Source organism: Mus caroli, unplaced genomic scaffold (genome assembly GCF_978045245.1).
Source record: "Mus caroli unplaced genomic scaffold, Mus_caroli_1 scaffold_2, whole genome shotgun sequence".
Taxonomy (NCBI): domain Eukaryota; kingdom Metazoa; phylum Chordata; class Mammalia; order Rodentia; family Muridae; genus Mus; species Mus caroli.
The window spans coordinates 15,139,909-15,166,290 of record NW_028227257.1 but is presented as its reverse complement, the minus strand read 5'-3'; the positions used below and the strand labels follow the sequence as shown (position 1 = coordinate 15,166,290).

The 26,382-nt window shown below is 50.3% G+C and overlaps 2 protein-coding genes across 3 annotated transcripts; one reads left to right on the top strand and one right to left on the bottom strand.

Moving 5' to 3' along the window:
* On the bottom strand, positions 1 to 16,343 carry Matn4 (matrilin 4). Of its 2 annotated transcripts, XM_021185306.3 has the most exons (11): positions 15,997 to 16,343; positions 13,251 to 13,371; positions 11,898 to 12,467; positions 11,127 to 11,249; positions 7,689 to 7,811; positions 7,466 to 7,588; positions 7,249 to 7,371; positions 3,560 to 3,973; positions 3,306 to 3,458; positions 260 to 367; positions 1 to 181 (listed from the first exon to the last, which is right to left on the bottom strand). In XM_021185306.3, the coding sequence occupies exons 2-11, from the start codon at positions 13,327 to 13,329 to the stop codon at positions 123 to 125; spliced, it is 1,875 nt and encodes a 624-aa protein (XP_021040965.1). In that variant the 5' UTR covers positions 13,330 to 13,371; positions 15,997 to 16,343; the 3' UTR covers positions 1 to 122. The 2 variants fall into 2 exon arrangements, with proteins under 2 accessions (XP_021040965.1, XP_085685032.1); XM_085828906.1 differs by lacking the exon at positions 1 to 181 and having other exon boundaries at positions 182 to 367; positions 13,188 to 13,371.
* Positions 14,776 to 26,382, top strand: Rbpjl (recombination signal binding protein for immunoglobulin kappa J region like). Its single transcript, XM_021185373.1, has 12 exons — positions 14,776 to 14,797; positions 15,965 to 16,067; positions 17,257 to 17,382; positions 19,410 to 19,480; positions 19,664 to 19,779; positions 20,052 to 20,226; positions 21,951 to 22,088; positions 22,655 to 22,764; positions 22,905 to 23,057; positions 25,616 to 25,771; positions 25,915 to 26,018; positions 26,109 to 26,382. The coding sequence occupies exons 1-12, from the start codon at positions 14,776 to 14,778 to the stop codon at positions 26,380 to 26,382; spliced, it is 1,548 nt and encodes a 515-aa protein (XP_021041032.1).

Genomic DNA, 26,382 nt, shown 5'->3' with positions numbered 1-26,382 from the left:
CCTGGTCCAGGTGAGGCCAGCTCCAAGGCAGCGCGTGGGGCCCGCCAGCGCCCCCTCCTGGACGGTCCAGGCTGCGGGGCTCGGCCTCGGCCTCGCGTGGCTGCTCAGACAGCGTGCGACCCTCACTTTCGGCTAGCCAGCTGGTTCTCCAGCTCCTCCAGGCGCTCTGTCAGCCGGGCCAGTGAGCGGCTAAGGAAGATTTGGTCTCAGAGTTCCCTTCACCCGCCCTGCAACCCGCACCTCCAACCCCAAAGGATATGGTTCTGCGTCAGGCTCTCGAGCGCCCCCAACGTGCGGCCCTGGAACTCCACGAGGCTTTCGCATTCGCAGGGACTCCGAAGCTCTGTCCCCGCGCCAATGCCCTCCTCTGCAAGGAGAGAGCCAAAAGTCAAGGGAATGAGAAGCCAAAAGGGAGCCGACCAGGCTGTGGCCTCGACCTTCTGATACACCTCTACCGAGTCGATGGTGTACATGCAGGCTTTAGATTTAGACCTAGCCTGAGTCCCAGCCAAACAGCACAGAAGTCCTGGGGGAAACTCAACCCTTCTAAGTCTCAATTCCCCTGCATCCGTAAACTGGATATAATGAAAGAAGCTACCCACTAGTGGTTATAAGATTAGACGATTTGCATATGTGGACCCACTTGCAAGAGAAATTCTCAAACCCTTATGCTTGCTGGGATAACCACAGAGCTCGCTAGAATCCAGATTTCGATTCAGAGTGAAAATCTGCACTTTCAATAAGCTCCTGAAACACATTAATTCTGAAGTCCACGGGTTTCACTTTGATTAGAAAAAGTCTAGATGAATGAGCTGGTCCAAATGAGACCACGACAAACAATGGACATGCTCTCTATCTGTCTGTCCTGCCCGATTCAATACCCAAAAGCCACCTGGAGCTTAAGACACTTGAAATGTGGCTGGTACAACTGAAGAACTCAGTTTTTATTTTGTGTTATTGTGACCAATTGTAATTCATCATACACACGTAGCAACTGAATACCGTACTGGCACAATATCTAGAGCAATGCCAGGCACAGGTCCACCCTGTACTGTGTATTTCTAGTAAACCAGCAATCCTCAAGCTGTGGTCTGTGGACAGGCAGTATTCGCATAACCTAGGAAGATGTCATAATGGCAAATTATCAAACCCTATCCCAGACCTAGTGAGTCAGGATGAAGGGCAACAATATGCGATTCCACTGATTCTGATGAAATTAACGTTTAAATTATAGATCCAAGTCAGGCGTGGTGGTACATGCCTTTGGTCCCAGCGCTCAAGAGGCATAGGCAGAAGGAAGGATCCCTGTGAGTTTGAGGCCAGTCTGATCTACAGAATGAGTTCCAGAAGGACAGCCAAAGCTACACAGAGAAACCTTGTCTCAAACGCAAAAACAAAAAATTATGGATCCAAGTTTATCTCCACATACACTTCAACATCTAAGAGTAGAGTACAGGTAGACTTGGCTGTCTATGTTTCCTTAACAGTACAGAAAATGGTGAGGAATATTACGGAGATGGCATCACTGCTGGTCCACACCATTTTCTACTTTAATGTTTTATTATGTGTGTGTATGATACATGTGTAAGGGCAGACCACAGCATTCATGTCAACATCAGAGAACATCTATTGTGAGTCAACTCTCTCCTCACACCTTTTTGAGGCAGCATCTCTCTTTGGTTTTTGCCTCTCTTTGTATCCAGGCAAGCTTCCAGGTGCTTCCGTCTGCACCACCCATCTCCCTGTAGGGATGCTGGGTACAGATGTGAGCCATCACATCGGGCTTTTTGGTAATGTGTTCCAGGATCGAGCTCAGGTCGCCGGGTTTGTATGGCAGCTGCTTTTACACGCTGTGCCATCTCACCAGCTCTCGTTTTTAATATTGCAGGCACTAAAATAGCAGCAAGATTCTTAGCCTCAGCCTCCATAGGAAGATTCTACTATCAGTCAAACCTTCATCCTTGGCAACCTTGTGTCATTTTATTGATGGCCTCATTAACACTCCCAAATGTTCACCTCTGACTTTAGAACTGTAGAACCAAGGGTCACGGAAAGAAGAGGATCTGCCTGGGCCTGTATGGTCAGTCAGTGAAGAGCCTTAGCAGAGAGTTCCAACTTGCCTCCGAAATCTAAAGCTGGCAGTAACTTTGCGCATCTTTCCTCTTACAGAAGAGGGTAAGGTAGGGCCAGGGTTAAGTGAGTTATCCAGGGTCCATTGTAAATAAGTCAGGACAGGAAGGGCCCTCAAGCCTGATGTGTCCAAAATACCTTAGTTAATTGTTAGAGTTGGTGGCAGGGCAGGAAACACATTTAACTACAGTTCTCTGCCCTGGACACAGCCTGCTAACCTATCTCTATCAGCAGTAGACAGTGGAAGAAGAGTCACGCCTTAGACATGTGTTAGAATCTAAAGACCCCGTGGTCAAAATCAAGCCCCCCACCAAGAAACTTTGCCCCCTATAAGGCCCAGCTGTTCCCCACAGGCATGTCTGGATCCTTCCCCTCCCCCCACCCCCAGCTGGAGACCAGATACATTACAATGATGGCATTTATGGTCTATGTCCCCAGAAAGCACAAGCCACTGTAAAAATAAATAAATAAAAATAAATTAAAAACAACCCTGTCCTGTCACTTTGCCAAGTCTATAAAGTTGAATCTCAACAAGCTGGAAGCGTATAGTCGGTTCCGCTTGTAAATGCTAAATTTGACTTGCTTTTTTAAAAGTTTTCTCTTGACCTGGAGAGATGGCTGAGTGGTTAAGAGCACTGGCTGATCTTCCAGAGGACCCAGGTTCAATGCCCAGCACCCACACGGCAGCTCACAACCATCTGTAGTCTCACAGGAACTGCCCCCCACTTCTGGCCTCCACATGAACCAGGCCCATACATACATGCAGGCAAAAGGTGTGCATGAAATGCAATTTTAAACATATTTTTAATAATACAGTTTTCTCAAGTTATTCCAGACACTACTAATTTGAGTGAAAAAAAAAAAAACAATGCTTCGTTGACTCTGAGGTGCACACAAAGCACGTAAGGGTCCGATTCACTGTCCGGGGCTGCGTTTTTGACAAGCTACGGTAAAGTGACAGACCTGCTCTGGGTTTTAAATAACAAGCTCTGTGTAGAGAGCTGAAGGGTAGTGAAGAGCTGAGGACCAGGGCATCTATCAGAGGCTAGGTAAAAAGACAACAGACCCCGCCCCCTCGTCCCCATCCCTACACATACACACACACACACACACACACACACACACACACACACGCATACGCATGCACCCCAGTCAGCTGGAAGAGATTCACTCACCTGGGCAAATGCTGCCTTTGAGATTCTCCAGCAGGTGCGTCATGGTGCTAAAGTCCGGAGAGTAGGACACGTGCAACTCCGATGGTTCCGATGCGATCTCACGCAGCTCTTCCTCCACAGCCTTACCCACACCCACGGCATACATGACGATGCCTGTAGGGCCCAGACACTCAAGAGAGAGCTCCAAGCCTGAAGAAAACTGCTTCCCAGCCCCAACTCCAACCCCACACCAGTCCATCCCTTGCCAAACCTACCTTCCTCTTTGGCACGAGCTGCCCACACTGAAATGTCATCCTGAGAGCGGCCATCAGTGAACACCAAGCCCACGCGAGGCACGTTGAGGTCGCGAGGCCGCGCGCCCTGTGCCTCTGAGAAGCTGTGCTCCACCATGTGACGCAGGGCCAGCCCTGTCATGGTGCCGCGCTCCATGTATTCCACGGCCAAAACTGCCTGCTTCACCTCAGCTGCGGTGCCATAGCGGCCCAGAGGGAACTCGGTGCGCACCCGGCTGGAGAACTGCACCAGCCCAACACGTGTGCCCTCGGGGGACACGTCGAGGAAATCCACAATCTGGTTCACGAAGCGCTTCACCAGCTCGAAGTTCTGTGGGCGCACGCTCTTGGAACCATCCACCAGGAGAACAAGATCCACGTGGCCCTCCCGGCACCCTGCCAAGGAGAAGGCTTGGATGGAGGGATCAGGTCCTTGCCCAGGAGAACCACACACTCATCTAGTTATTCATCGCCAGTATTTACTATATAACGCATTCCAGTTATGTGTCCTGACTGTGTGTGCCCAGCAATCAATACATAACCATTATCCTCTTTTGTATGACAACTTTTGATGTTAAGTGCTTGACACTAACCAAATGCTTTATTGAAATATCTCTCTCTCTCTCTCTCTCTCTCTCTCTCTCTCTCTCTCTCTCTCTCTCTCTCTCTCTCTCTCTCTCTCTCTCTCTCTCTCTTCTCTCTGGTTTTTCAAGACAGGGTTTCTCTGTATAGCCCTGACTGTCCTGGAACTCACTCTGTAGACCAGACTGGTCTCAAACTCAGAAATCTGCCTGCCTCTGCCTCCTGAGTGCTGGGATTAAAGGCATGCGCCACCACTGCCTAGCTTTTTTTTTTCCAAGACAGGGTTTCTCCATGTAGTCCTGGCTGACCTGGAATTCACTATGCAGACCAAGCTAGTTGCAAACTCAGAGATCTGCCTGCTTCTGCCTCCCAAGTGCAGAGATTAAAGGCAAACATCACTACCTCCCAGTTCGTTATTAAACAACCAAGAGCAAAAATATACCACAATAGCTAGCATTCCTCGACCACCTAGTATGTATCTGTCACCACTCTAAGCACCATATCAGTATTAATGACAATGGCAAGAACAACATTTTCTGGTGTTTGTCACGTGTCAGACGCTGAAACACGCACTTGACACACTTTCTCCTCGAGTGCTCTCCCCATTTCCCATAAACTAGGTTCTGAGGATAAAGTGATTGTGACTCGCTTCCATAGTTAACAATGGCAAAGCCAAGACTGGAAGGCAGTAGCATCTAAACCACAAACCACTGGACCTGCTCACTAAGACAGTGCCTCCTTTGTCCTGATCCAAGGGCTTCACGAGTACCAGAAGGGGATTCAACAACAAAGAAAACACAGTCCTGACCCACAAGATCAGGGCAGACTGTAGCAAGGCAGACATGCCATCTGCCACAGTTAAGGAAAGTGCACTATGAGGGGGCAGTAAGGGAGCCCAAGACAGGAATAAATCACTTCCCTGAGAGTGGTTGAGGAAGGCTGCGTGGAGGTGGTGGGGTTCAATTAGGAAGCCCAAGGTCATTATCAGTATATAGCTGTACACCGCCAGTCTGGGCTACATAAAACCCTGTCTCAATGTGATCATCTTTGGGAGGAAATTGGGATTAGACACAGACATGAGAGTCAGGCCTTCATGAATGCACTTAATTAATGTTCTGACAAGAGCTTCTACAGAGTCTGCTTCCTCCGTCCATCCGTCAAGGGAGAACATAGAGAAACCTATCTCGTATAAGCCAGGAAGCAGAGCATCATGGGACACCGTATCTGCCCCAATCTTGATCTTAGCCTTACCGGAACTGAGAAATAAACATTTAAGATATTGTTGTGGCTTAGATATGGTTTGTGCCCAAGAGACCATGTGCTAGAAACTTGGTCCCCAGGGTAACAGGACTGAGAAGTGATTGAGACCCAGGGGTCTTTCCATTGCAGTGATGGAAGGATTTGTTTTAGCTCGCGACTTGGGAAGTTCTCAGTCCACGGCTGTCTGGCTCCATTGCCTTTGACCTGGGGAGAGGTCAGCTATCATGACAGCAGGAAAATGATGGAGGAATGCAACATCCTTCATTACAGAAGGAAACACAGGCAGACAGATAGGCAGGCAGGCAGGCAGGCAGGGACAAGACACTCTTCAAACAGGACATGGAGGCACAAGCCTGTAATCTCAGCACTTGGGAGACAGGCAGGATCAAGACCAGCCTGGAATACACATCCACATCCCAGTGTTCAGGAACTGGAGATGAAGCTCATTTGGTAGAGCGGTTGCCTAGCTTGTACCAAGCCCTGAGTTAGAGCCCTAACACCACAGAAAAGGGGATATGGTAACATTCGGAGGCAGTGGGATTAGGAAGCCCAAGGTTTTATGGGCTACATAAAACCCTGTCTCAAAAAGAAAATAGCATTACCCGCCCCCCAGTGACCCACTTTCTCAATCTAGGGCCCATCCTCTACAGTTCCATCTCCCAACACCCTAAAAACCTATTCTTGTGTTTAATCTATCTTTGGGTTAATCAGTTAATAAGATCCCAGGCTCCGAACATGTTTGCATTAAGGACCAAGCCTTTGAGGCATGAGCTTGAGAGGGAGCACTTTCTCTCTGAATCATAACAGGCCTTCTGGGAGACGATTAGGTCATGGAGCACCACCCTAGGAAGAAATTAACGCCCACGTCACAGGATTGAGTAGGTCTCCAGAGACTAGAATGACCCTGTCAGTGAAAGGTTACAAAGGACGGCCACCTCCTGTATTCGAACCCTCACACACACACACACATACTCTTCGATCTCAAGGGCTCTCTCTTGTCATGTGGCCATCGCCAATACTGTGATGTTGATGCTATGCTCCAGACTGTGAGACACGTAAGCTCTACTCTTTAACCAATCACCCAGCTTTGAGCGTTTTCATTATAGCAACTCACATCGGTGTTGCACCATAACAACCGAAATGGGCTAATGCAGTCTTGAAGGATGACCGGGAATTTGCCAAGGCAATGGAGGCATTCTAGAAGGTTGGCACAGCACATACAAAGGCATGGGAGCTGGGAAGGGAATGACACACTCGGAGAGGGACAGGCCAGTATGACTAAAATGTTCAAGTGTGGCAAGAGATGGGCTAAAGAGCTGGCCAAAGCTACATGGTAATGAGATTAAGTGGTGATTTCAAAATTGACCACAGCCCACTATGAAAAAAGAGAATAATGATAGGCCATGGTGCATTTCACATAACTGAACAGTCCAACTCATGAAGCAATACTTACTCTCCTAAACTCAGGAAACTATTTTTCTCCTCTTTTCTTTAAATGCTGGTTGCAACCCACTAATTTGGTTTCATTATCCATTAATGTGGTTGTGCCCAGCACTGGAAAAATTCAAAGGGAAGGCACTTGCTCTTTATTTTGTAGACACTGGTGAACCACAAAAGGATTTTGAGTGAAGGAGGAATGTGATCAGATATGGATTTTGAAACCAGTCTTGACAGCAAGATAGAGGACTGGTTGGAACAGAAGCTGGGCATAATAAGCACATCTCCAAACACACACACATACACATCACCGTCTGTGGGGCTGTAACTGGGCATTGAAGAAGAGGCAGGCAATGGGGCCGGAGCAGACCCTCTGCCTATATATAACTCACGATCACAGCTCTTGCCATCAGCCTGAAGTCGCCTCCCCTCAGGGCACAGGCAGTGGAAGGAAAGACCCTCACTCACACACTGGAACTCACAGCCATGGTCCACACCATTGCAGAAATCCCTGACTTTAAAGGAGACACCAAGTAGGACCGGTCAGGTTAGATCCCAGCAGCTAGAATCCCTTTCTATTCCCTACAAATATGAGAGACACCTCCTCACCCCGACAGCTTCTCCCATCAGGTAGCAGGTCGTGGCCCTCTCTGCAGCGACACTGTGGCCCCGCCAAAGTGCTCACACACTCATGCTGGCAGCTGTGGTTTCCAAAGCTGCAGTAGTCAATGGCTGAGGGAAGGAAGAAACCGCAGGATGTCACTTCTGAATGTAGCCACCAGGGGACTGTTCAGAATGCTCAAAGAGAGGGGGTCCTGGGAGGCTCACTTACCTCTGCAGCTCCTCTGGTCCTGCTGGAGTGCAAAGCCAGCTCGGCAACGACAGAAATACGAGTCCACGGAGTTGACACAGAGGTGTTCACAGCCATGGGTTCCTTCGGCGCAGAGATCCAAGGCTGGAAAGAGGATGAAGTCAGTCTTTGCTCGGAGCTTCATTTCACAGCCTAGCCACGCAACCCTCGGAAGCCACGCAACCCGCGGAAGCCACACAACCCGCGGAAGCTACGCAACCCGCGGAAGCCAAGCAACCCGCGGAAGCCACACAACCCTCGGAAGCCACGCAACCTCCAGAAGCCACGCAACCCGCGGAAGCCACACAACTCTTGGAAGCCACGCAACCTCCAGAAGCTACGCAACCCGCGGAAGCCAAGCAACCCGCGGAAGCCACACAACCCTCGGAAGCCACACAACTCTTGGAAGCCACACAACCCTCGGAAGCCACGCAACCTCCAGAAGCCACGCAACCCCCAGATGCCACGCAACCCACAGAAGCCATGCAACCCTTGGAAGCCATGCAACCCCCAGAAGCCCTCTCTAACAAAACCCAGGTGAGAACCATGGAGTTGCTCAGTCTGTAAAGTGTCTGCTCCAGAAGCATGAGAACCTGAGTTTGGACCCCCAGCATCCCTATGAAAGCCAGGATGTAGCCCCAGCCCTGGGATGGGCAGAGACCTGCAGATCTCCAAAGACCACTGGCTAACCCCATTAGCCAACTGGTAAGCTCAGAATGCAGTGAGAGAACGTTGTTGTTGTGGTAGTGGTGGAGGAGGAGGAGGAGGAGGAGGAGGAGGAGGAGGAGGAGGAGGAAGGGGAAGAAGGGGAAGGGGAAGAAGGGGAAGGGGAAGGGGAAGGGGAGGAGGAGGAAGAAGAAGAAGAAGAAGAAGAAGAAGAAGAAGAAGAAGAAGAAGAAGAAGAAGAAGAAGAAGAAGAAGAAGAAGAAGAAGAAGAAGAAGAAGAAGAAGAAGAAGAAGAAGAAGAAGAAGAAAGAAGGTGTATTCCAGGAGATGGCTCTGTGGGTAACACAACACTTGCCTCACAAGCCTGTGACCTGAGTTCAATCTCCAAAACCCATTTAAAGGTAGATGAAGAGAATCGAGTCCTAGGATTGTCTTCTGACCTTTTCGTGCACCCTGTGACCCTTACCCTGTGAGTGAACCTGCACTCACAGATCACACATACACACTACTAATAAATAAAAATTGTTAAATAATAATAAGGTGGGGGTAGTGATAGGGGCAGATACCTGACATCCACCTCTGGCCTCCACAGATGCCCACATACATGCACAATTATTTCTTAATTTAAAAATGTTAACATCATGCCTTGCCCCTACCCCAAAGGTCATTAGTTAGTCTGGTGTGCTACGCAGACATTCGTGAGGGTGTTTTGTTTTGTTTTGTTTTGTTTTTTTGAGACAGGGTTTCTCTGTGTAGTCCTGGCTGTCCTGGAACTCACTTTGTAGACCAGGCTGGCCTCGAACTCGGAAATTCACCTGCCTCTGCCTCCCAAGTGCTGGGATTAAAGGCGTGCACCACCACCGCCCTGCATGACATTTTGTGAGTTTATGTCTTCTTTATACAGGGTCAATTCAAACCTTGGACACATCCCAGAGCCAAAGAGCCCGCTACTGAGTCTGGCATATAGTGGAGAACTACACAAGCTCATTGGCTCACGGGAAAGTATGAGGAGGGGCAGCTTCACCAACCTGTGTGCAGAATGGAGCGCAGGAGGAAAGGCATCGCCTTCACTACTTCCCTCTGACGAGGTGGAAGGAGACCTGCCACCACAGTGAGCACACTGGTCCTCTGCATATGTGAAGCTGGTCTAGACCTGCACTGAGCAAAGCTATGAAGATGTGGGATTCCTGCGAAAGGGGCTGCAGCGGAGCTGGGATGGGAGGGGATCCAGGAGCCAGTGGGCTAAAGATGGCTTCCAGGGACAGGGGCATCTAAGAGCAATTACAAGTAATGTTTTCTTTTCCTTTGTATGTTTGACTTTTACATTCATTAGATCCCTGCCCGCTTCCACCTTTAACAGAACGGACACGTGTGCTCATAGATATGAAAGCGTGGCCTTCTGGGTGCATGTGTGGAAACCAAAGACTGTAACAAGGTGGCCATGTGGGACTGACTGAAAAAATGAGGAAAGATCATGAGTAAAAAGAATGCAGCAGGGCCAGGTATGACTGACTGGGTGTGTGTCTGTGACCTCAGTGCTCTGAGGGCTGAGACAGGGGGATGGTGGATTTGAGGCACAAGAAAGTGGGGTCTGGAAGGAGAGGAGAGGAGAGGAGAGGAGAGGAGAGGAGAGGAGAGGAGAGGAGAGGAGAGGAGAGGAGAGGAGAGGGGGAAGGGGGAGGAGGAGGGCAGGGGAGGGGGAGGGCAGGGGAGGGGAGGGGAGGGGGAGGGAGGGGAGGGGAGAAGGTAAGACAAAGGAGGAAGGGGAAGAGGAAAGGAAAGAGAGGGAGAAGGAAAGTAAGCAGAAGCCCAGCTACCTGAATGCATTTCCCAAATACCTTAGGAAAAGACTTACTAAATCCATCATAATCTAATGGGGGTGCGCACTAAACCTTTGAAGCTGACCTTTGAATAGTTAGTTAGTTGGTTAATGTGTGCGTGTGCTGGTGTGCACAACTGCATGTGCACTCAGAAAAGGTGATGCGTGTCCTCCCCATCACTCTCTACCTATTCCTTTGAGACAGGGTCTCTCCCTGGACCGGGACCTCCTGTTTCTTAGCTATCGTGGGAACCACAAGCCCCAGTGATCTTCCTCTCTTCCCACCTCAGAGCTGGAGTTACAGGCCTTTGCCAGATGCTTGTCTGGTTCATGAGCGCTGAGATCCAAAGTCTTCGTGACTGTATAACAAGTGCCCTCCATCACGGAGCCATTTCTCCAGCCCACCCCTCAGCCTTTCAACGTTTCTAAACACAAGAAGACCCATGTGGCAACAGAGTGGTTGGGATCACATGACCCCCTTTTCCAGATCATGAAGCTAAAATTATGGAACCAGTTGCTGTGAAAGTATAGAGAAGGCTTTCCAACAACGGGCACTCTGCGTGTGGTAGAAAACATAGTCACAGGGATGGAAACATATAATCCCCCCCCCAAAAAAAACCAACTAATCATCTAAGCAAGGCTTCCTCACACACCACAGCTTTTCAGAAGATTAAAAAAAAAAGATTTGCAGAAAGGAGGCACCACAGAGAGAACTGAGGTGCAGAGGCAAGAATGGAGAACATTTAACTGTGGGAGGTCAAGACTCCAAGTTCCGGTCCACCAAAGAGTTGTGTGGCCCCAGATGATATTCCCTCCCTGTGTGGATCGTACAGCAAATGGGGTGGGCTTTGACTTCTGAAGAGCTTGTCAAAGAGTTGTTCTGATGCTGGGCAGCCAAAGAAGACAATGAGACGGCAGGGTGGGGTGGCACTCACCCAAACAATTCTTGTTATCTGGTGCTAGCTTGTAGCCAGAGTTGCAGGCGCAGTAGAATGTTCCTGGGGCGTTGACACACAGGTGTTGGCAGCCATGCCCCAACTCAGCACAGAGGTCCTTCCCTAAGGACACAGAAGGGGCAATCAACAGAGAAGAGATGGGCAGAAGCATCCAAGGGGAGGGCAGACAGCAGGACAGGGTAGGGTCTGAAGCAAATACCATTCCCAAGGATGGACTTAGGTTAGATATGGATTGGCATCTTGGAGAGGGTCAGTCCAGGTGACAAGATTAGAGGATGAACAGGATGCAAGTAGTTCCTTTGAAGGGTCTCAGAAGAGGGCACTGCACAGCTTGGAGTCGGGGGGATCGGGTGTTAAGGTCACCCTCAGCTGCAAATCGACTTCAAGGACAGTCTGAGTTACAAGAAAGCTTGTCGCGCGCACACAAGATTTAAAAGGGACTTAAAGTTGGAGGAACATACCCGGGTGGGCGGGGCATGACTCCTGACAGACAATACTATCAATTTTGAGTGATTCTTGATTAAAAGACATTTGGTGTGGGAGGCGGGGGGGGGGGGGGGAGGGCAGGTTGACAGCTTGTGGCAGGGCCAGTCTCTGACACAGCATGACTGGCTGCTGAGGATACCACTCTGCAGGAGGGACCAAGGCAACTGGTACCCAGAGGGCAGAGTAAAACTGAGGGATCGCCTTTAATGATGCGAACTAGAATGAGCATCTGCATTGCCTGAGCTCGGTGCCACTCTAACTCACCGCACAGGCGGCCCTGGAACTGCAGGCCAAACTCCTGGATGAGATCAAAGGACTCCACCAAGAAGACATGCTGATCCAGCGGCGGTGAAGCCATGGTGCGAAGAGAACCCACGTCGGCTCGCTGTACCCCTACTGCATAGATCTCAATGCCGCGGGCGCGCGCCTGAGCGGCCACTTCAGCCACTCGGTCTTGAGGTCGCCCGTCTGTCACGATGACCAAGACGCGCGGCACTCGCTCCTCCGATGGGCGCGCGCCTTCGGCCTCGCTGAAGGCCACGTTCATAGCGTACTGGATCGCCAGCCCGGTCATGGTTCCCTGCGCCAGCGGCACCACCGCGCGGATGGCGCGTTCCATGTCCTCGCGGCGCGAAAAGGCGCCCAGGGGAAAGACGCTCTGCACTTGGCTAGAATACTGGATAACCCCAACGCGCGTGGCGTTCAGACCCACGTCCAGGCTGCGGAGGAGGCCCACTAGGAACTGCCTCATGGTCTCAAACTCGAAGGGGCGCACGCTGCGGGAGCTATCAATCATGAACACCAAATCCAGGGGCCCAGTATAGCACCTAGGACCTGCGGGAAGATGGAGGAGGACTCTCACGGGTCAGCTAAAGCTGGTCTCTTAGAAAAAGCAGGAAGACCTGTTGTTATCTGAATGGAACAGCGCCCAGCATGTCTTTAACCTAACAAATTAGCCTTGGATACAGTTACTCATCCATCATTTGAGGAGACCTGAGGCAGGAAATCACACAAGTCCCCCGTCCCCCCTCCCCCCTCCCTCCCCACCCCTGCGCGCGTGCAGTTCTGGGAGCTGTTCTGAGTCTGTGTTATATATTGAGGAGTGAACAAAGGGATGTTGCAGCAGTCTCAAATGCCTACATAAGCCAGCCAGACATCATAAATGAATGAACTGGTTAGATTATGTCTAAGAACATCTCATCTCCTGTATCTCTGATAACTTGTATTGTCTCAGCAAGCAGGTCTCTGGTCTGTTTGTTTGTTTGTTTGTTTGTTTTGTTTTGTTCAAGAAAATTCTCAAATAGGGTTGTTTTTTAATGTGGAGTCTCCTGATTTTTCCATGGTTTCAATAAGCTTCAATAAAAGTCAACACCAAATGAACCCAAAACTATGCCACATACTGCAATCGAGGAAACAGCGCCTGAGGAATGAAGTGCGAGGGATAAAGCCCGAATCCCAAAATCCAGCCCAATGTGTTCTAAAACCCGGCCCCCATACACACACCCATCCGTCCAGCACCCAGCGCGTCAACCCCTCCTGGCAACACTGACTCACTGTAGATAGAGAACATTGCTGCTCCCTTCCTCCTCCCGTGGTGAGGGCTGGGATCCAGCTCACCTGCAGACTGGAGCTGAGTTTCCCAGGACTGCAGGAAGAGCAGCAACAGAGAGAGTGGCCAGCAGCAGGGGCCTCTCATGGTGCTTGGAAGGATGACGAACCACAGTGTCACAGCCTGCAGCTAGAAAGAAGGTCGTAAAGCGGCAGTTTTGATGGTGCGTTTATTTCAGGGCATGAACACTTTGGTCTTGCGTATGTTCAAAATGTCTTGCCAGGCATAGCTGCACAATCGGGAGGCAAAGGCGGGGAGAGCTCTGGGAGTTTGAGGACCAGTCTGGTCTTCAGAGTGAGTTTCAGGCCACCCAGGGCTACATAGTGAGATTCTTTCTCAAAACAAAACAAAAAGGCTCATGATAAGTTTTTTGATGTCACCACACTGGGATTGCTGAAATTCACAGAGGAGCCTTTGTAGAAAATGGCATTTTGCAGAACTACAGGGCACTAAGTTAATAAGTAGACAAAAACACATAAAACAAAAGGAGATAAACTCTTGTATTAAAAAATTATATACATATGTGTATATATACACACATACCATATATATGATATATATTACAGATCATACACATCATATATATTATATGGCATACACACCATATATATATATGTGTGTGTGTATATATATATATATATATATATATATATATATATATATATATATGTAAACATATATATATATATATATATATATATATATACACACACACATATATATATGGTGTGTGCTCACACACTATGGCACACACGTGTGGAAGTCAGGGGGCAATTCGCTGAAGTCAGTTTTCTCCTTCCTCTGTGTGTGTCCCAGGATTAAACAGGACTGAACTCCTGTGGTCAGTCCTGACAACAAGCACCTTTACTCACTGAGCCATCTTGCCAGTCCCCGAAAGAACCCCTTTCTAAATACCAGATATAGTGCTAAATGTGCTTCTCCATTGTGGCGTTGACCCTCTTTGTAGCTCCGACATTTAAGGCTGTTGTTGGTTCGGTTCTCCCTATTCAGAAATAGGCTTTAAAAAATTAAACGCTGCTACCCAGCACCTTATAGCAGGAAAGTGGCTGCGGCCGAGATAGAGTCCTGTCTATCTGGTGTGTGAGTCAGCTAAAGTGCTCTACACTCTCTTCTTCTGTGGACAGAAACCATTCCCCATATTCCACCAACCCAGTGCCACTCGCCAAAGAGCAGCTCTTGGGGTCTGGGTTCTTAGTGGTAGGCCAGAGAGTGGAGTCCTGCACAAGACACGCCTCGGTGTCTGTTTCTCGCCTGCTCTTAGGAGAGGCCGCCAGGGGGCGCCTGCTGGGTCTGGCTTCTACTGCCGTGGGAAGCCTACATCTGCCCAGCAGGTGTCCCTGCCCAGAGCAAACAGGCCGCTGGGAGTCCCAGGACCTTGAAGATAAGGCTTGGACAGGATAAATCCAGTGCGAGGATCGGATCAGGCTTAGATGTGTGAACCGTATCGAAGTCAGTGGCAGTAGATGTGCCCAGAGGGCAGCAAGAGAGCGGCCTGGGCCTCGATGAGCAGCCATGGACCCCAAGGAGACAACAGGTGAGCCTTCCCCTTCCTGTGTAGCCTAACTAGGTCCCTTGAGAACCACTAAGGGAACATACACACACACACACACACACACACACACACACACACACACACACACTGTATGGATGGAAAATGTGCTGCCCAATAAGACTACCAGCTGGGCTCCAGGCACAGAACTAAACCTAGCCCTCACCCCGCTACACCCCACCCCTGTCTCTTCCTCAGAGAAGCCTGGTCCCCTTGCACCTAAGAATCACTAAGCCTTTCTTCCGTTCCCTACCCCACCCCCACACGGCACACTGAGCCTGCTCTATCCATTTTTCTGTGGTTTCTTGGCAGAGCAGGCCAGCGCCCCTTAACCCACGGCTGCCCCTCCCCCAACCCCCCAGTTCCTTGAATGAGCCCATTCTGAGCAAGGCCGGTGCGTGGCTCTGACTCCAGACCAGCTTCCTATCCGAGATTCTTCTCCCTTCTGGCTTTCCAGCGAGGGTAGAAGAACAAAAATCCTTCTGGCAGGGTCTGTGGTGGTAAGGTGACAAGCTAGCTAGATGTGCCAGTGGCTTGCTTGATGGTGGAGGTAGGAGGAAAGGCAAGCCTTTTCTAGAGTGGGCCAGAGCAAAGCCAGCACCCCAGGGCAAACATCTGAGTAAAGGTCCACCGGACCTTTGAGACTCAGGGTTGGCTCTTGACTAAGGGCTCCCTTAAGCTCCTCTTGGCTTAAGTCAACACGCACTTGATGTCACTTCGCTTGCACCTCAGGACTCTTAGAAAGTCAAAACAGCTGCCCTCTCAATTTCAGCTTTCCAAACCCCGCTGTTCCACGGGAGGGGGGGGGGCGGTCTAGGGTGGGCAAAGAGAGTCATCATGGTTCAAAGGCTTGCTTTGAAGTAGTGGCCCATTAGAGTGAGCCCAGGTCTCCTGACAAGGATCCTTGCATTGAAGAGGAAATTTCTCGGACGCCCTTAGGATAGGGAAAGTGCATTCCCAAGGAAAGTGCGCTCCAAAGAGGTCTGAGTTCAAAAGCTAATCCGGAAAGGACACTTTGGGAAGGTGCCAGGCGTGGAGGGAGAAGACTAGAGAAGGAGGACCTACATTCTGTTGGCCTTACCAGAGGGGATCGGAAAAGGTACTGCAGGTTAGATGTGGACACTTAGGCTGTTAAGACCTGGCTTCTTGCAGACCCCTCGTTGCCCCCGGGCCCTTTGACTCACCTGAGCCTGCCGGACAGCTCAGAGGTGCGGCTACAGAGCGACGGGCCCAGCCTCCTGGGGAGTTGGACCAGGTAACGGCGGCGGCGTGGGCAAGTTGCCCTAAGTGGGGAATGCCAGACAGCCAGGGCGAGCCCAAGCGGCAGCTGCATTTAACCTGGAGCGGGAGGGTGGGGAGGGGGAGCGCGGGCTGCGACCCCTCCCACTGGCAGGGAGCGTTCTCCCCCTTCCTCTCAACACTCGGGCCCCAGCAAGCACGGCGCCCCTTTTTCCTGCTGCTCTGGGAGCTGCAGGCGCGAGCTGCGGGCCGGAATTGGGCTACAGCTGGAGTCGGGCGGCGACACTCCGGGCAGCCGGAATGCTCTGGAATCCTACACGAGACACTTCCCAGAGGAGAGCCCCAAGAGGCGGAGCGGTCCTGGCCGCCGCCTGCCTGGCCTGCCTGGGCTTCCAAGGACGCGCCCGCCTGACTCTTGCCCTCCTCTGTCCCTTCCTGGAGTGATGAAAGGCCAAGACTTGGTCCTGCCGTAAACGTAAAAGGACTCAAAAGGACAGCCTTGGAGTTCTCAGCTCTCTTCAGGGCCCAACTTGCTCATTTCTCAAATAATGTCTCACAACAGACTCTTTTTCATGTGCTCCGTTTAACTGTGCAGGCTTTGAGAGAACCCATCCTCATTTGTCAAACTCTCTGATAAGCAACAGACCCCAGAGAGCTGGCCGTGCTACACTCAGAGAAAAGAAAAACCCCGTAGCACTAAGCCAAGGGTGTTGTTTGGGCATCAGAAAGACTCAGATCCAACCCTCCCACCCCCATCCTGGTAATGCAGTTTGGAGCCTTGGTCACATTTTCACCGGTGCATGCGCCTGCTCAAATTGAGGTTGTGCTCTGGACCTGGAGCCGGCAAAGGCTGTTTCCCCTCATGAGTTGAAAGCTTAATTACTATTTCCACAAAGCCCACCTCCATCTGAGAACCAAATGCAGGGTTTTAAACACAGCTATTCCACTTGGCCCCAGACTACAACAACAGCCGGGAAGCCACCCACACAGTGTAGCACCTGGGTGATCCTGGCGAGGTCTGTGCAGGGTTCTTGGAACACAAATATTTAGCTCATTTCCCAAGCCTTTCTTCCCCCAGATCCTTTGGAGGACATAAATCAACCCCATCTCCAACTTCAGCTCACTCAGCTTCAGCGGTGGGCTTTGTGCCAACTCAACCCTTGACTCTCCTTCCTGCGGCCTGTGGGCCCAACCCCCATTCCTAGGTCACCCCCAGAGCATGCCATCATCCTAAGGGAAGGTGTGCGCACATGCCTGCAGCAAAGATGTGAGCAGACTGTGTGGATCCTGCATGCCAAGGTGGCTCAGAAATCCTATGGAAATGAGAAGCGGTAGGTGGCTCCCTACGCCGACCCAGGTCTCCACAGCCTTCAGCCCTATGCCTCCCTCCAAACCCACCACCATTGAGCTTCTTTAACATCTTGGAGGCCTCAAGGCTGACACTTCAGCCATTGTTCAGCCAGGGTCCTGTTCCCCAGCCAACAATAGCTGCCTACTGGGATCTAGAGCAGAACTTAACAGTGGCTGTCAGATCCCCACATCCCCAACTAGTATCCATTCATTCTGCTGCGTACTACATGTCACGCACCAGGGTCACTGCTGGGCACTAAGCCTCCAGCTGGACCAGACAGATACAGCCTCTACTTCCATGGCATCTCCATTCTGGTGGGGGACAGGCAGTGACCTCCCCACAAGCCAGCAAACAAGGTATTTCAGATTGTGATGAGAGCCAGAGAAAAACGGAGTGGAGTCACATAGTAGACCAAAGGGGGTACCTTAGCTTGAAAGGTCGAGGAGGTCAAAGGACTCTTTAAGAAGTAACATTGGAGCTGATGTACCAGTGCTGAGATAGAGCCAGGCATGGGGAAACTCCAGGAAGCATTAACAGAAAACGCAAGGACCTCAAGGCTATATACCCAGTACTGTAAGAGGATGAAAGGGAGAGACTGGTCAGAAGAGGGGGACGTTAGAGAAGATGACAGGAGAAGCAGTGTCCAGGTCATGTGAGGATTTGGGATTTTAAACCACAAGGGATGTTGATAAGAGGCCATCACAATTTGACTCGTTTTCATTATTATTAATAATATTGCTTATTTTGTTATATGGGGGGGGGGGAATGAGACAGACTCTAACTCTGTAGCTCAGGCGGAACCTATACCAATCCTCCTGCCTCAGAGGCCCCATCCCTTCCGTGCTGGGTTAGGATTACAAGCATGAGCCACCACACCCAACTTAATTTAACTGTTATTTCTTTCCAGATTATTTATGTATTTTATATATGTGTGTGTACTTTGTCTACATGCATGTCTGTACACTAGAAGAGGGCATTGGATCCCATTACAGATGATTGTGAGCCACCATGTGGTTGCTGGGAGTTGAACTCAGAACCTCTGGAAGAGCAGCCAGGGCTCTTAACTGCTGAGCCATCTCTCCTACCCCTTGACTGTTATTTTTGTTGTTGATGTTGGTGGTGGTGCTGTGTGGATGTATGGATGCCATGATTCCTGCGGAGGTAAGAGGATAACGTGTGCAGTTAGGTATACAGTTGGTTCTCTTCCTCCTTTTGATGGGTTCTGGGCATTGAAAGTCAAGTTATCCACGCTTGCCTCATCCACTGAGCCACCTATTACTTAAGAACTAATCTGGGGGGGGGGGCTGGAGAGATGGCTCAGCGGTTAAGAGCACTGGCTGCATGCTCTTCCAGAGGTCCTGAGTTCAATTCCCAGCAACCACATGGTGGCTCACAACCATCTGTAATGAGATCTGACGCCCTCTTCTGGTGTGTCTGAAGACAGCTACAGTGTACTCATATACATTAAATAAATACATCTTAAAAAAAAAAAAAGAAGAACGAATCTGGGGCTGGAGAGACTACTCAGGGTTAAGAGCACTGGTGGCTGCTCTTCCAGAGGACCTGAGTTCAATTCCTAGCAACCACTTGCTGGCTCACAACTATCTGTAATGGGATCTGATGGTCTCTTCTGTCAGATGGTCTCTTCTGCCATGCAGGCATACATGCAACTAGAGCTCTCATATCCATAAATAAATATTTTTTTTAAGTAATCTAGTTGCTGTGTGAAAAACAAACTAAAAGAGGCATCTGCAACAAGGGAGAGACAGATGGAAGGCTGAGTTGGGAAGGCAAGAGATAGTGGTTAAGACCAAGGTGAAGTTGGTAGGAATCTAACGGATTCCAGATGTGTTTTGAAGATGGAGTGGGCAGGACTTACTGATGAGGTCTAATAATGCATTAACGGGGTTCACTCTGGGAGAGGGGACACCAAATCATGCTTCTTTAAAAATTTATGCCACCTCGAGACACTTTTAAGACAGTGAAAATGATGTTATGTGTTCCCAGGTTCTTCTGTCCTCCACCCTGTGTCTACCTCGCGGGTCCTGGCTGGAGGGTGAAGCCAATGCAAGACCAAGGTGAGACTGCCCCAGGGGCTGTTGCTCCGTTCTCTGCAGGAAGGACCAACTGCCTCAGCAGGGCCCGGGAGCCCAGCGGGTCGCAGACGCAGTCTCGCTGCGCCCTCTGGCGGCAAGAACTAAGTTTGACCCGCATCTGAGTTTCCCCGGGACTTCCAGGGTTTAATTTCCGTCCTTTTCCAGCCCTCCAGTCTGCGGAGACCGGGCCCACCGTCTGCGGTTACATGGGACTGGACGGTGCGTCCGGCAGCGCTCCCGAGACCCAGAAGTTGAACTTTGAAGAGCAGCCGGACTCCAGGGTGAGGCTGCACTAGAGAGCATCCGATTCCTGCTCCTGACGTTGTCTCTTTTTTTTTTTTTTTCTTTTTGTAAAGGAGGCAAGACTGTAGACTCCCCAAGTCCCCTCCAGAAGCCAAGAGGCAACTGGGGAGGCCAGAGGGTGGGTTCTGACCTAGACCCTAGATTAGTACGGTTTCTTGTCCTAATGGTAAGGATGTCATAACTGCGGAAGGTTGGCTCTTCCGCTGGCAGAGTTGAGATAAGACCTACCGCATCCCCTTGAGCCCCGTAGGAATTTGGTTGTGCCAAGACCCTGTACATCTCCGATGCTGATAAGAGGAAGCACTTCCGGCTGGTGCTGAGACTGGTGCTGCGAGGGGGCCGGGAGCTGGGCACTTTCCACAGTCGCCTCATCAAAGTGATCTCCAAGCCCTCGCAGAAGAAGCAGTCACTGAAAAACACAGACCGTGAGAGGGGCGAGGTGGACGGGTGCAATTCGAACCCAGAGCTACAAAAATGGGCGGAGGGTGCAAATGTGGAGTGGGGGTGGCGGTGAGAGGTGGAGTCTGGGTAGAAAGAAGGGAGGAATCTGGGTGGAGTGGCTGGCCTAGACTAAGAGAAAAGACACACAGAGATTCCAGACAGGACACAGGTAAGAGGATAGATATCAGATTTGAAGATGACAGTGGGGGGACTCAGAACAGACAAAAGCTGCAGCCAGGTGCCAAATCCGGGGCAAATTAAAAATGACCTTAAGGAAGTTGCATCAGTCAAAGATGGTGGCTCCCATGTGCAATTCCAGTGCTTAGATAAAAGAACTCTGAACTCTATCTAGGCCAGCCTAGGAGGGAGTGAGAGAATGGGGAAAAGAAAGAAAAATGGATCGGGAGAGAGAAGGAAAGAGAGAGGGTGGGTTGATTGGTTGATTTCAGTATAGCATACCATGTGGCTTGCTTGAGACTGTCTGCCCAGAAAGTGTCCCCCAGTCTGGAGGTAACCACGACTCACTGTGATTCCAGAATCCAGCTCCTTGGTGTCATTGAAAAGTCCTGTGGAATATCCCAGTTCCAAACAGTGTTCTAGCTGGCACCTTGGTGCTCAGGGAAAGGGGGGGGGGGGCTAGAGTAATGGTTACACGTGCAGAGTCTGGCAGTCTGGCTTCGAATCCTGTCCTGGAGAGTGAACTGAGCTGGTATATGTATTTAGAAAAGCAAAGGATAGGGAGATGGCTTGGTAGGTAAAGTGCTTGCAAGGCAAACACACGAGCCTGGGTTCGAACACCAGTAAAAATTGAGTGTGGCTGCAGACGTCAGTGATCCCAGCTCTGAGCAAATAGACACTAGGATCCTCCTCCAACTCTCTGGCTAGAAAGCTGTAGCCAAAGAGCTTTCAATCCAGTGAGAGCCTTTGTTTCAGAGAATAAGGTAGAGCGTAATAGAATAAGGTGCCGGGAGTCTAGCTCTGGCCTCCACACCTACGCACACACAGCTGCGTGTGTCCAGCCACACACCTGCACACACACACATACAGAAAAAGGGAAGAGCAGAAGGATCTATTGTATAATAAATCAAATGGAAAGGGCTTGGGCTAGGTATAAATGGAAGGCCAGCAGTCTGTCCAGCACGGAGAGGACATGAACAGCACTTGGTCAGTGCCTGGTCCCCAGCTGGTGTTAAGTCCAGTAAGAAAATGAAGCTGTGACTGAGAGCATGCCATGGGCTGGAAGACACGCCAGGCTCTCAGAGAGTCCCTTGTTCTTTCAGACTCTAGCAGCCATCTATGCAACTCCCACCTGCTTCACACTTCCCACCCCCAAGAAGCCTTCCTTAGCTTAGCCTTTCCCACACGGAGTTAGCATTTTGTATTTATGCCCTCCAGACCATGAACTATTTCAGAGCAAAGCTGGACCCAGTTCACACATCAATACCCAGTACCCAGCGCCGTGCCTGCCACAAAGCAGCCCCGAGTGACTTGATGAACCCAGCTCACATCACTGAAGGATGTTCATTTGTACCAGGGAGCTGGCAAGCTCAAAAATCAAGACCCCAGGCAAAAGGCTATGAAATGCAGATAACCATTGTGTCTAGGCCAGTGGGCATATTAGCCAGGCTGTTACATGGGTCAGAAGATTAGCTGAGGCATCTGAGAGACCACATGAGGCCCGGATACTGATTCCACGTTCCCCTCGCAGTATGCATCTCCTCCGGATCAAAGGTCTCCCTTTTCAATCGCCTGCGCTCCCAGACAGTGTCCACGCGTTACCTCTCTGTGGAAGATGGGGCCTTTGTGGCCAGCGCAAGGCAGTGGGCTGCCTTCACCCTCCACCTGGGTAATCCCATAAGCAGGTGCGGGTTGGGTACTCCGTGTGTTAGCATATTTTTTTGTTGTTTTTGTTTTTTGTTTTTTGTTTTTCGAGACAGGGTTTCTCTGTATAGCCCTGGCTGTCCTGGAACTCACTTTGTAGACCAGGCTGGCCTTGAACTCAGAAATCCGCCTGCCTCTGCCTCCCGAGTGCTGGGATTAAAGGCGTGAGCGACCACGGCCCGGCTGTGTTAGCATATTTAATCAACCCTACAGGAAGATGAAACAGTGTAACTGACCCTTGGGGAGGAGGGGGAAGGCTTGCCCTTGGCCCTAGTGAGTCGGTCAGGAACCCGATGTCTTCTGATCCCAGTGGCTAGCTATGCCCTTTCTCCTTCAGCCAATCAGTGGCTGCCCCCAGGGAGCACACCTTAGTGTGGATGATCACAGACTAGCTCTCCAGGATTAGAACCTTGGTCTTAGCTTCCTTTCTCATGGCTAGCTGCGGTGTGCGTTAAAGCCAGAGGTGAAGAGACAGAGTTTGAGAAGTAATGAACCTTTGTTTCTTCCTTCCTTTCTTTCTTTCATCTCCAGCTGATGGGCACTGTTCCCAAGGGGACTTCCCACCCCGGGAAGGTTACATCCGCTACGGCTCCCTGGTGCAGCTTGTCTGCACTGTCACAGGCATTACACTGCCGCCTATGGTATGGAACTTCATGGCTATCAAAGAATAGAGCTGCCTGGCTGGGTGAGGAGCCTCTGGGGACCCCACACCTTGCTACCTCACACACACACACACACACACACACACACACTCGCCCGGCTCGTCACCCTTCTGCCGCAGATCATCCGAAAAGTGGCCAAGCAGTGTGCCCTCCTTGATGTGGACGAACCCATATCCCAGCTGCACAAGTGTGCCTTCCAGTTTCCAGGTGACACCCCAGGAGGGGCTGGCACCTACTTATGTCTTGCCACAGAGAAGGTGGTGCGATTCCAGGTGAGAAGCAGAGACCACCAAGCATCCCAGGCAGAACACAGCCATAGAACATAAGCTCTTCTCCACAAAGACTGCTTCTTAAGGGAACAGTGCTGCCCCCTGGAGGATCAAAAGTCATAGAATGCAGAAAAATGATGTAATTACTATTATTAAACAGTACTCCTGTCCAGGGGCTTTAAGACATTGGGAATGCAAAAATTGCAGAATATAGAGACTGGAGGTGGCTCGGTAGTTAAGAGCGTTTGTTGCTCTTCCAAGTTCCAAGTTTATTTCCTAGCACCCACATGGTAGCCCACAACTTCACAACTACCTATAGCTCCAGCTTTAGAGGATCTGACACCTCTTTCTGTCCTCTGAACGTCACACATGTATGACATAAACTCACATTTACATAAGTGAAAAGAAAACTGCAGGATATAAAGAAAATCATAGTAGGAAATAGTACTGGATAATGTTGAACACGGTTACAGGATGTCAAGGCACAGAATCAGTGTGGAAAACAATAATTATTAAGTAATATTCCAAGCCAGGCGTGGTGGCACATGCCTTTAATCCCAGCACTCGGGAGGCAGAGGCAGGCGGATTTCTGAGATCAAGCCCAGCCTGGTCTACAAAGTGAGTTCCAGGTCAGCCAGGGCTACACAGAGAAACCCTGTCTCAAAAAAAAAAAAAAAAAGTAATATTCCTCCCAAAATATTATTCTGGAATGTTAGTAAATAAAATAATGAAATAATATAGAAAACAATAAGTATAGCCAGGTGGCGCATGCTTATAATCCCAGCACTGGGGAGGCAGAGGCAGGAGGATCTCCAAGTTTGAGGCTAACCTGGTCTATAGAGCAAGGTCCAGGACAGCCAGAGCTATATAGAAAAATCCTGTCTTAAAAAAGAAAGATGAGGGGGTGAGGAAAGGAGAGAGAAGGAAAGAAAAATGATTATTGAACAATATTTCCTCACAGAAAGTATTATAATTATTTTTGGTTTTGTATATTTATTTGAGGCAGGTTTTATTCAAAGACTGACCTTGAGTTCATAATCCCCCTGCCTCCACCTATCAAATGCTGCCAAATGTACCACTAGTTCCAGCTAAAACTGTAGAATGTTAAGGCAGAGAAGTTCGCTTTGTTTTTTTGGAGTCAGTCAGGGCTTCTCTGTGTAACCCTAGCTGTTATGGAACTCCCTCTATAGACCAGGCTGGTCTCAAACTCACAGAGATCTGCCTGCCTCTGCCTCCGAAGTGCTGGGTTTGAAGGCGTGCTCCACCACCCCCTGCTTAGGGTACAGAATTGTACAATGTTAAAGGATAGAGGATGTGGCTGGAAAGAGAGCTCACTGGGGAAGGAGCATCTGCAGCTCTTTCAGACCTAAGTTTGGTCCCTAGCACCCATGTCAGGCAGCTCATAACTCTCTGTAATTCCAGTTCCAGGAAATCTGGCACTCCCCTGAGGCCTGTGCTAGCACCTGCACACATGGCGCATATGTTCACACACACACACACACACACACACACACACACAGAGAGAAAGAGAGAGAGAGTGTGTCATGTAAATAAAAATAATTTTTGCATAGAGGAGCCTGAGGATGTAGGTTGTAACCCTATTTGTGAGGCTGAGGTCGAAGGGCAGAGTACTCAAGGCCTGTTGTGCTACAGTGAGTTCAAGACCAGCCGGAGCAATTTCGTGAGACCTTATCTGAAAGAGAGGAGAAATGGAGATTCCGCTCACTGGCAAAGTGAGCATGTGCAGAATTCTAGGTGAAGTTCCCAATGCCAAGAAAGAACGACTTAAGAAAACTAGTTTATTAGAAAGTAAACTGGTTCAAAGATTTAGTTTACTCTAAGTGAAAGAATGTTAAAATCTTGGGACCGGGGAAATGCTAGTTGGTAAAGAACCTACTGCACCCGGCCTGTATTCGGGAGCCCGTCACTCCGGTGCCTCTCATTGGCACTCTGGAGGTGAATCTGCAGGGTGGTGTGCAGCCCTGCCTGCCTGCCTGCCTGCCTGCCTGCCTGCCTGCCTGCCTGCCTGCCTGCCTGCCTGCCTGCCTGCCTGCCTGCCTGCCTGCAGCATCTGAATCTAACACCCTAGAACTCACATCTTTTTTAAAAATTTGAGTATGATGGCCAGAGCTTGTAATCCTAGCACCTGGGAGGCAACGACAGGAGAATCCCAGGGCTTTCCTTAGTCACTCGGTATTGCCAGATAAGCCAACCTCTGGTTAAGTAAGAGACTCTGCCTCAAAAAATAAGGTAGAGAGCAACTGAAAAAGACACCTCAATTGATAGCCACCTCTGGCCTCCACACCTGTACACACACACACAGGCACACTACAAATAAAAAAAAATATTTTTTTTCTAAAAAAGACCTTTGGTTTTGTAGATGTACATATATGCATATACACATATACACCTATGTGTATACGCATACATACGTAGCCCATACAGTGTATGGGTCTCACACAAGCTCCCTGAGGCAGATAAACTGGGAAACTTAGAAGGAAAACTTGATAAGGTGGGACCACTAGACAAGCTTCAGTTCCATCCCTTGGACTTCCTGCCAGGCTTCCCTCTGCCCCAAGGAGGCCAACAGGGCGCTGCTCAACGACAGCTCTTGCTGGACCATCATTGGCACTGAGTCGGTGGAGTTCTCCTTCAGCACCAGCCTGGCCTGTACTCGGGAGCCCGTCACTCCGGTGCCTCTCATCAGCACTCTGGAGGTGAATCTGCAGGGTGGTGTGCAGCCTGCCTGCCTATCTGCTCTGGGAATGGGGAGGCTGTGGAGGAAGGGCAGGAGGCTCCTTCTAACCCACCACCATCACCACTCCCTCATCACCTACATCTGGTCCCATCCACCCCCCAGCTGAGCGGTGGAGGTGATGTGGCCACGCTGGAGCTGCACGGAGAAAATTTCCACGCTGGGCTCAAGGTGTGGTTCGGAGACGTGGAGGCAGAAACCATGTACAGGTACAGATAGGCGGTGGGATCAGCTTGGAACAAGGGATCCAGAGACTGGAATGTTTATGAATGGCTTCAACCTCCATGCCCCGCCCACAGGAGCCCTCGTTCCTTGGTGTGCGTGGTGCCAGACGTGGCGGCCTTCGGCAGCGACTGGCGTTGGCTCCGCACCCCCATCACCGTGCCCGTGAGCTTGCTGCGCGCGGATGCGCTCTTCTACCCCAGCCCCTTCTCCTTCACCTACACCCCGGAATACAGCGCGCGGCCGCGGCTGCCCAACGCTCAAGAGCCTGCCCCCGACGCGGACACGCTCCTGGAGAGCATCCACCACGAGTTCACACGTACCAACTTCCATCTCTTCTGCCCCACCTAG